General features: G+C 35.8%; 1 protein-coding gene across 1 annotated transcript in view; it reads right to left on the bottom strand.

The window, feature by feature from the left end:
- Positions 1–14,963, bottom strand: part of Magi2 (membrane associated guanylate kinase, WW and PDZ domain containing 2) — a 1,383,694-nt gene that overhangs the window by 431,533 nt on the left and 937,198 nt on the right. The window contains exon 6 of the mRNA XM_051174837.1: positions 6,682–6,761. Within this exon, the coding sequence (XP_051030794.1) occupies positions 6,682–6,761 (80 nt within the window). The remainder of the gene's footprint in view (positions 1–6,681; positions 6,762–14,963) is intronic.

Raw genomic sequence — 14,963 nt, 5'->3', positions numbered from 1 at the left:
ACTGCTTGGCTTGTATGTGAAAACTCTGAAATCCTTGTACTGCAAAGGAAAACACAAAATGAAAACTCACCACACCACATGCACTCATTTTATTTGGCTAATGTTACCCTCACATGAAAGCCAGATAACAGTGCCCATCAAAGAAAATGTGTGGGCCAATATTGCTTGCAAACACAGACATCATATCTTTAATAAAGAATCAGCATGTTAAAAAAGGAGTGCACATGAAGAGTTGTACACTGTATCCATTAGACTTAGCTAAAGTAAATTCCAATATTTCAGAATACAAATATACTATAACAATATAAATATATAACATTGACATACTATAAGTTCAACTCAATATAAACATACTATATCAACATTTAAAATTAGAAACAAAATTGCTGTATAGGTAGGAATCTAGCAAAAGTTTCTATAGTTTACAAATGACTTTGGTCAATTAATACCAAATTAACAGAACAAAAACAACTGCTTTTATATGTGTTAAAAATGAGTATTTTCAAATGAGATCAAAACACACCATTATATACATCTATGAAAAATGGAAAGCTTATGTATATACTAAAAAGATGCTCAATATAATATGTTTTGTGGAAAATTAAGAAAACTCTGATGAGAAAATCAAATAAGACAACAATAAGAATTACTAAACCCATGGATTGGAGCACATCATTATTAGATATATGAATTCTCCCCATATTGATTTATAGATTCAATTAAATTTCTCTCAGAATAGCATTAAGATTTTCTCTTTTCATAGACAAACATTACAAAAATTATATGGACATATAAGGAACCTAATAAATAAAATAGGAATTGCCACTGCACAGAGTTAAGGTTTACTGGGTAGCTACAGAAATCAAGAGAAGATAATATGGGTAATGGAACATGTGCCTGGAGTGGAATGCAAGATGTAAGACAGAGCACATGCAATCACAGAAGGGGAGCAAGCCTTCCAACAGTGCTGTCTACTGAACATCCTTAGACAAAGGAAAAAGGCAACAACCACAGCCTTAGACATTGCATATCAATTAACTAAAATTCAGATCACTTATGCATAAAACTGGCCAATGTTTATGAAAATCATGAGAAAACCTTGGCGATCTGGGACTTAGCTTATTCATGAAAGGTGATATGAGCTGGGCTCATTAAAATAGAAACATCTGTACAAGTTCCTGTGATGAGGACAAAAGGACAAATTACAGAGAAGAATAAGGTATTTACTGAGAGTATATCTAATGAAATAATTCATATCCAGCATCAAAATAATTCATATTCATGTTCAAAGCAGAACTAAAAAAAGAAGTTAATGTAAATGGGCAAAGCCAGGATGTGGCCTTCCACTGTTTAGTGCTGGCAGATGACTAGTGATTATGTGGAAAATGCTTGATATATCAGCCATTAGGGAAATTCTAGCTGACAAACGTCAGAATGTCCAAAATAAGAAGGAAAATATCCTTAATACCACAAAATGGTAAAAAATACTTAATAGTAATACACTTCCAAGTTCTTAGCAAGCTCATCAGATTAAAGGTATGTAAATATGAAATTGATTTGGTTGCATTTTATATACTTGAGAAATTAGGATTTACTGAGTATCAAACAGAATTAAATGAGAAAATAATCCAGGCTGCCCATATAAAGACAGACTAAACAATCCAAAAAAAAATGTAAGTATAACTTCATTTATGTCAATTTTATAAAACTCATTTAAGAAATGACTTGAAACTAAATACTATTTTCTATTAATTTTGAAGGACACATTTCTTCCCTTGGAAAAATTATATTTTAGTAGGTACTATAAAGCATGACCTTATCTGTATTCATTCTTATGCATGTATTTTAAAGATAAAGTTCAAAGGACTAGTTAGTGTCAGTTGAAATACAAGTTCATGGGGGGAGCCGTTAAAACTGACTTCTTTTTCTGTAGTAACACATGAAAACTCACTCATAATTCAGATACGAAATCCAGAAATGAGCCCTTCTAATTAACTGGTGCTATTTTGTGAAAAATTGGAGCCATTTTAACAGGATGGAGGGGAAACACCAGTCTATTAATATCAGGTTGGAACTAGATGGATGGACAATTTTGGTTCACAAGGTTTGTCCATTTCCAGCTCTCCAAGAGCCTTACGAAAACCCCAAAGCTGTTAAGGTAGGCAAGCTCCTCCCTCTACCCCGATATCCTTGTCATCTAGGAGGCTTGCTGGCTAAATGCTATGTGAAGGGACGAATCAGCCCCTTGCCTGAGAGGGTCTGTAGCAGTTCCTGGCTATGACAGGATTTCTTTCCCTGAACATAGCAATGTGAGATGCTACTGAGCTGAGTCATATTTCAACTTAAACAGAATTGTTCCATAGGCTACTTTATTTTATGCATGTGCATGTATGTGCTTGCAGTGTATGTGTGTACATGCATGTGTGTATGTGTGTGCTTGAGGGTCTGTATTTGTGTGTGTGTGTGTGTGTGTGTGTGTGTGTGTGTATGTGTGAGAAAGAGTGAGTGCATGCTTGCTGGTGTATATTTGTGTGTGGAGACTGCATGTGTATGTACATGCATGTCCATGAAGCCAGAAGTTGCCACAGATTATCTTTGAGACAGGCTCTTTAACTGAACCTGGAGCTCACAGATTAAGTTTGATTGCCTGGCCTGTGAGCCTCTGGGATCCATCCATCTCTACCATCTCTGTGCAGGGATTATAGGCAATGGTTGGTGTACTAAGATTTTTCTGTGCAACAAACCCAAATATTTGTGTTTGTATAGCAAGCCCTTTGCCAACTGACCTATCTTCTGGCCTCTGAAGGACTCCCTCAATTGATGATTCTTGTGGGATTTTTCACAACAGGAACAGCTATGATTGAACGTGTCTCCAGAGAAGACTATCCTGCTGATTCTGAGGGTGAAATATGATGGTATTTTACACGTAGTTTAACCAATTTTGCATCCAAATTATTCAATAGTTAATCTTTGTTCTGTGGCATTTGAAATACAACTATATTGGGTTACTAAACAGCACTCCCCCAAATTCTATTATTAGACTCCAGTAGTAGGTGGGACCTTGTTCTGCCATGTAGACTGGTGGTAAAGCTCTCAAACTGCACAGTGATATGACAGATTCACAGAGCACAATGACTCTGGTATTTTAAATGATTTTATGAGAATGGAATTGCTTTTAGGTTTAGTGGGTATATTAACTATCAAATTAAAAGGGCCAAGTAGTTGCTTTCCTGAAAACAGAAAAGGCATTCATTTCACACATATTCAAATCAGACCATCCTTTCTCCTCTGACACCAAGGAGAAATGTTCTTGGCCCCTTTTCTCTTCCTAAGAGTCATTTGAGAACTCTTCCCATTTTTCTTTCACTTAGCTTTCAATTATAACTGACAAGAAATTATGCACCTATATAAAGAGATGTGAAGATGTATATAGTAACAAATCCACAGCAAGTACTCATACACACACGGCACTCAACCCTAAGAAGCTTGCTACGGTGCCACATACCCATAATGCCAATACTCAGAACAGTGAGGTGGGAGGATTGTGAGGCAGAGGCCAGTCTGGACAGGGTTATATATTGAAAATGTTTCTTTCCCCCAAACCACATTTTAAAATAGCTGAACTTAAATTTCCCCTTCCAGGTAGGACTGACCTATGTGCAAATCTGGGTAAAATGTTGAAAATAAAGGAATCAGAGAACGACCTTGCTTTTGACAGTACAACCTGATGTGGTCATCTAGAAAGTTCAGTTTTGAAAAGTCCTTGATCAAGTTTCAACACACACACACACACACACACACACACACACACACACTTAACTAATGGAAATTCTCATCAAGTATTTGAGAATGTTTATATTTGTATTTGTTCATAGCTATCCTTGGCCAAATATGTCCAGTAGGCTGCAGGTAGATTAAAAGTTTAAAATTCCGTGTAGCAGAGAAACCTGGTGAGATTCACTAAGATGTCTAGCTCCTCATATTGACCTGGGCATCTTAAAAATCTTAGTTCAGACCTTATTTGTGAAGAGGACTTGATGGAGGTGAGGGAAATGAGCACATTGATTGAGAATCCTTAGAGATTATAGTAATGAAACACAGAATATAAATAGGTGATTCCTTGGACACTCCCAACATTTGTGAAATTCCAACAACTGCAGGGCCCACAAGGACATACATACAAAAGCTAAGCTAAAATTCCTGGAAATTAAAAACAGGACAAAACAAAACAAAAACATCCAAAATTTTCTACAGTTCTTGAGAATAAATTATTTAAAAATACAAGTGTTCAAGACCTGCCAAGAGAAAGGTCCCTCATAATGACACTTACTGCAATCCTCCAAGGTATCAAATCTAGCCCCCTTTAATTTTATGTTGTCCAAGAGTGAAGTTTATTCATTTTAAACAGCTATGGAAGGAAGTAAGATTGCTTTGTTACATGAAAACATACAAAAGTTACATTCTCATGTGTACAAGTAAGGATTTCTTGGAACATAATGACCTTCATATATATATATATATATATATATATATATATATATATATATATATATTCACTTTGACTGCTGTAGTCTAAATAGGCATGAAGATGCTGGGGTGACCTTTGAAGCCTATCTGCCCCCTTTCAGACACCATTTGCCAAGCTGTACTAGACTAGGCTGTTAGCTGAAAACCCTGGCACACAAATGCCCAGAGAATGAGGACAAACCAGAGATCTGCCTCCTCTCACTTGAGTTCAACCCAGCTTCAGATTGGATCCATTTTAGATTGGATTATAGCAAGTGACAGTGACTCTCTCTGCCTGGAGAGGGAGGGGGTCTCTTAGATGGAGAAATACAGCACCATATGGAAGACCTACAGGTTTTGAATACATATTTTACACACTTTCCATAATTCACAAAATTACTACGCTGACCTCATGTGTCTGAGCTGACTGTGAAGCACAGTCGGCTTAACCAACAGCCCCAAAGCAATCCCTTACGATTTAAACACTCAGTAGTAGTGCATGTTATTTAAAGAAAAGAAAATATAACAACAGGAGAAATGGTATTACCCCAAAGCACTCTTCTTGGCAAGAAAGCATAGATTATGTGTCCTGAATAATAGTGTTCAAATGAAACAAATTTTTAATGTTTTTAATGTCTTGAAACCCATCTATGAATTATTTTTCAGAAAATGAAAATGAACAGAAACTGACCAGCACTAAGACATTCTGACCAAGTGGTCGCTAAATCTCATTTTTCAATGACACAATTTCAGTCATTAGCATTGTACCTTAGCATCTGTCATCCAGAGAACCCAGACAAATATAGATGTGCAGAAATTAACTGTGGAATACTGTAAAATGTACAGTATTGTTTGTACATGCCTTGTGGGACATAGTGTGTTGATCTTAGTGGTTTATTTCAAATGAGAAGAACAACTTAAAGGAGCCAGATAGCAGAGAAATGCAGCATTCACAAACTAAAAAATTGTTAGATTTATTTAAGGAAAACATACTAAGGTTATACACCTGTGCCTAAGTAAATTGTAACTCTCAGTTGTGACACACCAGGTAATTTTGGTTTATAGTCTGTAATTTGCAATACATGTCTTAGTGGTGTCAATGCAATAACCTAATTGTGCTGAAAAGTTAGATTATATAATAATTGTACAAGATATACCAGTTGTGTTCTAAAAAGGTAATATATACAATTGTAAAAAAAAGTTAAATACAGGTTTGATTAAATTGTTTATATACATATATATAATTGAATTTTCTAATTTTTACTTTAACATGATAGTAGATATATTTATCTTGCTTTTATAGTAGGAACCCAAAATATTATTTCTGGAAGTTAGAGTTATTGTTAAAAGAAAAGAGCTTTTAGAATTAGAGAGAATTAGTCTTAACTTAAAACAAACTTTTAAAAGGTTTATATATGCTCCATCACTCTTATCCTATCAGCAATATATGCTTCCATCCAGGACCCTAAAAGTTTGATCCAAAAAAGGTTGTGAATGTGATCAAATAACAAACCATTAGGAGAGTCTACTATTTACTTTAAGTAAATGGTAAGAACTCATTTTGACATAAGCTAAATAATTTTTAGGAATTGTAAGGACCATCAATTACAGAGTTCATCTATGTAATTTACCAATTTAAAAACAAGGCTTGCATTCATCTAAGACTCTATTTTAAAAAAAATCAACTCTTCTCATGCATGCAAACAGTCCATTTTAAGCAAGCCTCTGTGTTTATGCCACAGTAAGGATCACCTGGGACCCTCAAGCAGCAGAATGTCATTGCCTTTGAAGATGACAGCAAGTATTAATTACAGTTCTGCAACACTGTTTTTCTCTGTGTCCTATCCGACTTCAGTTAAAAGACAAGAACCCTCCGAGAGATATATTGCAAACAAAACATCCATAGTAGGTGGGAGAAAGTCAGGCCAGAGGTCACAGAGAAAGCACAGACAAGACAAGGATGTGATATTCTGCAGCATCTCCTTGGGGAGGGACAGCAAAACCACATGGCCCCGTTGAAATGCAGAGGAGTTTCCTCTCCTATCCTAGCAGTAAATATTGCATTTATAAATGGTTTCAGTCAGACCGCTGGCTTTTTACATAAGGATCTCTGTTAAGAACTCACAAACATCCTCAAAGTGCACTGTTGAAGAACATAAAAACTTCATAACCTACCATTCTCTTTGCACTCTTCTGGAGGTTTAGCCTTTTTCGCAAGTCGTGGATCCAGCCATGATGTTGTCTTTGTGTTATGGCTGAAAAGAAAAGAAATCACTCTGAAAAGACACATACGAAAAGGAGCCAAGTTTATTCCTTAAGAAAAAAAAAATAAGCCGTGTTAGTTCAACAAAATTGCAATCGATACACTTAATTTGCTTACTGGTTCTAAGTAGCCCTGAAGGAGGTGTAAGAGTAATTGTGCAAGGCAGCTGTAAATTTGGCAACCTCAGCTCCCTGTCCTCAGAGCAGCTATTTTTATTAAAATCAACTAGAATGTTGCCAAGTTAACCTCATTGAAAATGCAGAACTCATCCGGAGCGAAAGGAATTTATTACAAATACAGGATTCTCCAGTTGGGAGAGCAGAGTCCTTACTCTCTGACGTTGTTTCCTGCCTTTTGCAGACACAGTATTTTCATATTAAACCATGCTTTTCATAAACAATTGTTTCTGTTAACTACAGAGCTGATGGAGACAGTGCAAAAGTGAGGACAATTATAGCATGTTCCCAAGATTCCTACATTTTCTTCAAAAGTGATTAATAGCAATTTCATTTACTCACATTAAGCTATATTGCTCCTAAGTACTTTCATCCTAGCCAAGAAGGTAATAGATTAAAAAAAATTACCTGCATGCTAATATTTTTGAAATGGTATTTCTAGGAATGAAAAAAAAAACATAACAAAAAACTCTTTTTGAGGAGAAAAAAAAAATGTTTTCTTGTCCTCACTCCAGGTATCTAGAAGCAAAAGAAACATCCCCCAGAGGAGAGAGACTTTTTTAAAGGGGTGCTGGGTTCTTGTGTTGGGGTCACCTGGTGGACTTGTTAGCAATATATTTGGGGTTTTCCATGTACTACCAAGTCCTGTTCTTTGTGGGGGAGGGAAATATAACGTGGGGGGCAGGGCTGGTACAAATCTCTGTCATTGATAAGCAACCCAGGGAAGCTTTATTCATTATAATTCAAGGACCACTCAATGGCTCAACTGGTTATTAGAACTAAGAAGTTGACTCTGTACAGGTGGATCAAGTGCGGTCATTGGACAATGGACAAATAACCAGCAATTTAACATTCAAGAAGAGAAAAGGCAAAGTAATGGGTATTGTGAAGTATGAGGAAGAATCAGAAGAGCAATGAAAGGAACACAAAAGAGTAATCACAGGTTAAGTAGTCATTAGGTCCAGATCACAGCCTACTTAGTGGAGATGTAGAACTGTGGAGATCAATATGTTCACAAGGACATGCATTTTCTCTATTTTTCTTTTTGGTTATAGCAAAGCCTCAGATGTTAGCTAGACCATCAGATGTACTGGAAGTGAAGATCAGAAAATTTTCCTAGAGAGTACAGTTATTAGTCGAATCATGCAACTGTTTATACATCACAAAGGAGATTTCACTCCAGGACCAGGGGAGGGTGGAGCCAAAATGGACTGTGGAAAGCCATCCTGAGGCAGCAAAGTATTTTTCAATTGGCAATTTCTACATGGGCATCTTGCTCTGCTTCAATGAGAACACCTCTTATTTGAGAACATTGTTCTACTTTTCTTTCCATTGCTGTGACAAATGCTATGACCCACATAAATCTTTAATCAAGAAAATGCCCACAGGCCATTCTGATGGAGGTAACTCCTCAATTGAGGTTGTTCCCTCTTCCCAGGTGACTGTAGTTTGTGTCAAGCTGACAAAAACACACAACAAAAATCTGCAAAACTAACTACCACAGACATTAAGATCTATGAGTTATGAAAAGCAAGATCCTGAAGAAAATTCCCTTGTCCTTTTGTTGTTGATGTGAGGTAAGAAGAAAATACTACCTGTACCTTCCTTTAGCTTCATGAAGTCTTCAGCAATGGATGCATATCTGAATGGAGCTCTGCTAGTTCAATCATGGTACTGCTTATGACTAAAGAAAGCATACAGCATCTAGCAAGTCTGCCAGCTTTTCCTGTCCCCCAGTTTGACATGTGTGAAGACTGGTGATGCCACATTACCATGTCTCAAGAGGCCTGGAGCTATTACGGACATATCATCTGGTCCTAGCCAGATGTCAATGTCATCTATTCTTTTCTCCAAATTGAGGTTGAGGTTTTGCATACCCAAAATAAGAGGATTAGAACACCTGCAGTAGGTATGCCATTATCATTTTCTAATAGAAGAGAACCACTTGCCTCAGTGAAAAGTGCACAGGTGCCTCAGTTGGGGGACATATATGCATGTTGATATCCAAGTTTGTATCAGGTAGAGGAATACATTGGAAGGTAAGCAAGGTACAGAAATGTCCCCCCTTTTGACCCACACTTGGCTCTTTCTAAATTCCTTACTCCTTTTGGAGAAAAGTAATTCCTAGGTTCTTTAGACATATTCATAAAAGCAAATATATCTATTGATGTGTATTAAGGGGCCATTAGTATTACCTCCACAGGAGTCAAATTACCATTCCTCTGCCACACTAGCACAGGTCTCAAATACCTGCTAATTTAGGAGAGAGCTGTGAGTGTCCCAGCTTTCCTGAGATTTTTTTCCTGTAATGAAGCATTTCATTACAGAATGAATTTTTGGGTTGAACTAGAGTTAGCAGTGTGTCACTTTAATACATTTTGACAGGTTGAGTCTCTTAGAGTTAACAGTATTTTTAGCTGTTCTTTAGAAATGATTCTGGAAGAAATGTGGGTAGTAGTTACCTCCAGTAATTGTCTTAAGCATCACATGAAGACACAGCACAGTTGTTTTCAATAGTGGCTCTCAGCAGCCTTGTAATTTGCATGCTCCTCCAGATGCCTTACAAAGGGGATATTTTTAATGCATTTGGGAAACAACACACTAAATAGCTTTCCCACTTCCCTTAAATTATGTATTTTAAACCTTTATAATTCCATTTGAGGATAGGATTTAATGCTGGGCAGGAAACTGTACAAAATGGAATCATTGAAGTTCCCTCATCCCAATCTGAATGCTATCTTTTCTCAAATTCAAGGAAGGCATTTCTTTTCCCTTCCCTAGCTAGGGAAGATTCAGGTGCTCAGCATCAATTTTCTATATCCATCCAAGATGTGTGCCACCAAAATTACATGGAAAGGAAATGCTAGTGCTGTTAATCTTATATCATGCTTCTACAGATGGACTTATTCATACTGTGCTTTAACTGAGATGGACCTACTTAGGTTTCATTTGCACAGAGAATATCCCTATTCTGGGGAGTAAATGGAACACATTTACTTTGAATCATAGTGGTGTCTTGATTCACATGCTTCTATAGATGAAGCTAAATGACCATGAAAAGAATCTGTCAACAGCTTATTCAGGTTTAGTTGTTGCCACAATTAATAATCTTGATGATAATCTAAATCACAGGGTTTGTCTGATATTTATATCCAAATTTATATCCAATATTAAACTACACACCAAGGGCTATAATAAACCAGCACAGGAATTTCATTAAAATGTGCAATTCTAGTTTAAATTCATATCAAGATACCCTGGAAGACACCACAGATTGACCTGCACAAGGATTGGGAGTACCTAGACATCCTGTGACCTTAACCTTTGGCAAGCTGATAAAGCAGCAGGTTAAAAAATAACAGACATTTTGCAGAAAAGCACAGACACTGCCTCTCATTTCTCCAGTGGTTTTCAGGGATCTAGTTCGATCTCCTGCCAGTCATTCAGAAGAAAACTTTCATACCATTTGAGTGTTGTAATCACTAAATTCCCCTGAAAGTGCTGATTGCCTTGTACTCTGCAGGCATTTTGTTACATTAAATTACATGTACATAGAGGTTAAAGAGAGCACTTGGGGCCAGTGGGCACCAATAATTCCAGTAGAAAAATGCCCTACCAACTTAAATTCTCTATTCAAGTCACTGGCAAATTAGACTGTATTCCTTCAAAGCTGACTCCCTTCACCCCCACTCCCAGAATAAAAGCCTTTAAAGAACTTGTGTCTATATATAATTTTGGAGTTATAGCTAGAATTGTACTAAAATAATAGTTGGAGTTATAGCTTAGTGGCAAAGTGTTTGTGGAGTAGGCATAAAACTCTGGGCTCAATTCCATGCACTGTCAAAAAATTAAGTTAATGACTAAATGACATCACTAGGTACAGTGATCATTAGAAACAAAACTTGAAAATTTCCTGCAGTTCATACTGTTTTTAGGTATGTATAGTGAATCTGTAAGAGCAACCCACTTCAAATTGAATTGAAAGACATCGTTTCCTTCCCATTTTCTTTCTATTAATAGCTTTCCTTTTATTCTGTCTTTCTTCATATATTTTCACATGGGTCAAAACAATGTTTCTACCACTGTATGAATTTTGGAACTTTTACAATTCAAATTTGGTGAGTACACTAATACAATGCTTCTTCCCATTGTCTATAAAAAGATGAACAGAGGTTGTCAACAGTTCCTTGGAATGTGTAACAACACTCAGGCTTCAAGGGTACTCATTGTATAGATTTGGAATAAAAATAATACAAACTAATGACTATGTTTTATTAAAATCCAAACAAAAATATTTAAGGCATATAACTTTATTCTACCCTATGTCTCAGTATTATCTCATTTCCCAAAGAAGTTATCTTCTTTCTATATTATCATTCAAAAGGAACAAATAGAGGCTCAATATATATAATTGATTGGATATATTTTATTGATAATTAACTTTGGAAATTTTTGTTTTAAGATGCTACTAAAAGTTTCACTACTTTTCATATTCATATATATGCCATACCCATAAAAAACTTTTGTCAGTGACTGCTATGGGAAATGTTTCTTAATTAATATGCCTATAAATTTTCATAAGCATCTGAAATTGTGAATTTATATCACATTTCTTTTCATGCATTTAACAAACCCGAGACTGTTGCAGACTCCAGACACTCCCCTTGATCCACCCCAATAAATTCCCTGCCTTGTGGTCCCTCTGGGTCCTTCTTGCTCCATGTGCCATGTCAAATGGACAGAAGAACCCAGTTAATACAGTTAGCTCATTAATTAATTAAAGACTCTTTGTTTTTGGGTTGGATCAGGTCTCTTGGTGATTTTGGGGTTCAGAATTTGAACACAATAATATGAAATATACCTAATATTTTCATAAAACATATAGCAAAGTAAATCCAAGTTTTGTGCCTGGAAGTAGTGTTCCAAGTCTGGAAGAGAAAGTATTGTTCTGATGTTGCCACATACCAAAAATAGTTTATATTTCTTCCCATAGAGTTCCAAAATATTTTATCTCCTAAGAAACAAGTGAAAAATTTGTTTGTTGGACATGATTAATGGTCATTTACTTAAACTTAGCAACAAAAAGGAAACATTGTGTGTGCATGCCTCTGTGTGTATATGTATGTATGTTCAGAGTTTCATCTTGGGCATGGAGATAATACATTTTTCACATATGTGATTCTAGTTTCAAAACCCTACATTGAAAAATGCAGTATTTAAGATGACATAACATCTGCACCATTCTTGAAGACAGGAGTAAACAAATAGGTTATTGTTGCCTCTTTGATTTTTGCCAAAGCAATCATAGCCCCTTTTATGTTAGTGACTAAACTGACTTGACAACAAAGAAGCAATGTAATGGGATTCCCAAGCATGTAAGTCGAGATTAACCCTGTGGCTGCTCTGCTAGATAGGGTATTTCAGGTCAAGAAACACTAGACAGAAAGAGTTTGTAACATTTTTTTGTTCACTCTGTCTAATGTTTGTTTACATATTGGAGGTAACAGCTATGGGACTTTGAGATGGCTACTATATCTAAGACTGCCTCAGAATCTTGTTTATAAAACAAGGACAAATCAAGCCCTTTATAATGTGTCTATGTGATAGTATATGTAAATTAGATACCACAGTGATCCTTGAACAGTAAGGCTCCTGGAGACGGATGCAACCATACAGTTTGTTAGTTTTTTGAAAACTGCATGTTTAAAATTGTTCAGGGCACACAGCGTGTCTATAGTAAATATTTGTTAAATAGGAATAGGGACTCTAACTTTCCTTGGTTACACAGCTTCTTGGCAAGTAGCTACTGACTTATGCAAGCCTCACATTCCTATATGAGGATTAAGTGAACAGAGTGTGAATGCTTGACATATTAGCTATTTTGTTAAGGTAATCTAAATACAGCCTGAAAAAAATGAGCATTCATTATAGGATTAATCATTCAAAATTTCTTTCACATATTTCTGATTTGAATTTATTATGAATGTTCTGCCTATTATAAAGGATAATATATTAATGAAGATGATGATGAGTCAAGGAAGCTCACAGCTTTTTATACAATGTAGCTCAAAATTGCAGGTATAAGTTATTATTACTGTTAGAAAGTATGTTTGGGAGAATATGTTCACTCATAATTTAAAACTACTTTGCTAATAGAGCTTTATCAGGTAGTTGTTTCTCCCTACTAAAATATCATTCTAAATAGTAAAATACCTGCCTTTACCATTTATTTAAAGAAGTAACTTTAAAATGTGGGAAACAGAAATGTCTCATTAATTTATCAGTGTGAAAATAACAACAACAAAAATTGTTATCTAAAGGGGATTGGGAGATGGTTCAGCCATTAAGACTTCTTCCTGCTCTTCCAAAGGACCTGAATTCAGCTACCAGTGCCATTGGTCAGCAGTTCACAACTGCTCATAACTTCAATCCTGGGGATCCAATGCACCTTTTCTAGTTTCCTGCAGCATTTGCACATATGTAGCGCGCGCGCAGCGCGCGCACACACACACACACACACACACACACACACACACACACACACACACGTTTAAAAATAATAAAAAAAACCTGACACCTATAAGACATTCTGTGGTACAAAATAAATATTTTCAAACGTTGTTGCATAGAAGACAAATAGAATTGCTTGTCACCTTAATTAAACTACAATGTTTATATTCATGTTTGATTAGACAAATATACCAATATTATATAGAGATCTTGTTTATTTTCTATTTTTGTTTCATAATGATCTTATTTTCACAGAAGACAAAATTCAGTCAAATTTGCTGGGGAGAGGTTCCTGCTGGAAATAAAGGGTATGGGAGGTGCTGTCATCACTGCCACTGGACATCAGGGCCTCTGAAGGTGAAATTCCCCCTCCTATCTCATGTTTCTTCTTTACCCCCCTCCCGTTTCTTCTTTCCTTCCTTCCTTTCTTTTTTTTTTTTCTGTTTTTTTTTTGTTGTTGTTGTTTTGTTTTGTTTTGTTTGAGACAGGGTTTCTCTGTATTGCTTTGGAACCTGTCCTGGAACTGGTTCTGTACACCAGGCTGGCCTTGAACTCACAGAGATCTACGTGACTCTGCTTCCCCAGTGCTTGGATTGGGAGTGTGTGTCACAAACACAAGGCCACTTTCCCCTTTCTTCTCCTCTTCTCCATTACTCTTTTTCCTCTCTTAAAATACTTGAATAAATATTTAGTTTACTTATTTAGGTGACATCTCCATTTGCATTTTAAATAAACTATTCAATTTAAATTAGAATGTAAAATTGGTATTTTTGACAATTACTAAAAGATTTGAAGTGTTTTATCCACAAGGGAAAGAATAGCTAGACACAATGCAATGCTAATTAGCCATCAGAAATATGTGAGTGTGTGTGTGTGTGTGTGTGTGTGTGTGTGTGTGTGTGTGTGTTTCTGCTGGTGCTTCTTGATTGGTTTTCTGTTACTGTAACGTTGCTACAGGGTTTCTCTTGGAAGCATCATAGCTCAGTATTTAAGAAGTTTCTTGCTGCCCTACGACTTCCTCCTGTCAGTCTCCTTTAATATACATGTTTCCTGGCAACTTTTGTTTTTTTAAGGAAATAATGGTATATTTATTAAAGAATGCTAGAAAATTGATATATTTTTAGAATAATAAAATTATGATTTCTATATTATATCACATACAAAATACAATATTAAATGGATTATGATTAAAATATGTATTATAGATCTAGGTATTTGAAAGATAAATCAACAACATTTATAATTTATTCATTTTTATAGGAAATATAAGATGGACAAGATTTTCTTAATTAGAACAAAGCAAGCACTAGTTGTACAACCAAATAAAAATAACCTGGCCTTCATTAATTAATTAAAAATATATGGCCATTATGCTGAAGAGATGGCTCAGCTGTTAAAGGCTAGGCTCACAACCAAAAATATGAGTATATGATCATCAAAAAATACTATCATGAAAGTGAAATGGTAGCTCAGGAAAGGTATTTATTATGCTTTTATGTGATAGAGAA

The sequence above is a fragment of the Phodopus roborovskii genome, unplaced genomic scaffold (assembly GCF_943737965.1).
Source record: "Phodopus roborovskii unplaced genomic scaffold, PHOROB, whole genome shotgun sequence".
Taxonomy (NCBI): Eukaryota; Metazoa; Chordata; class Mammalia; order Rodentia; family Cricetidae; genus Phodopus; species Phodopus roborovskii.
Note: the sequence above shows the minus strand (reverse complement) of the source record. Positions and strands in the feature narration are given on the sequence as shown.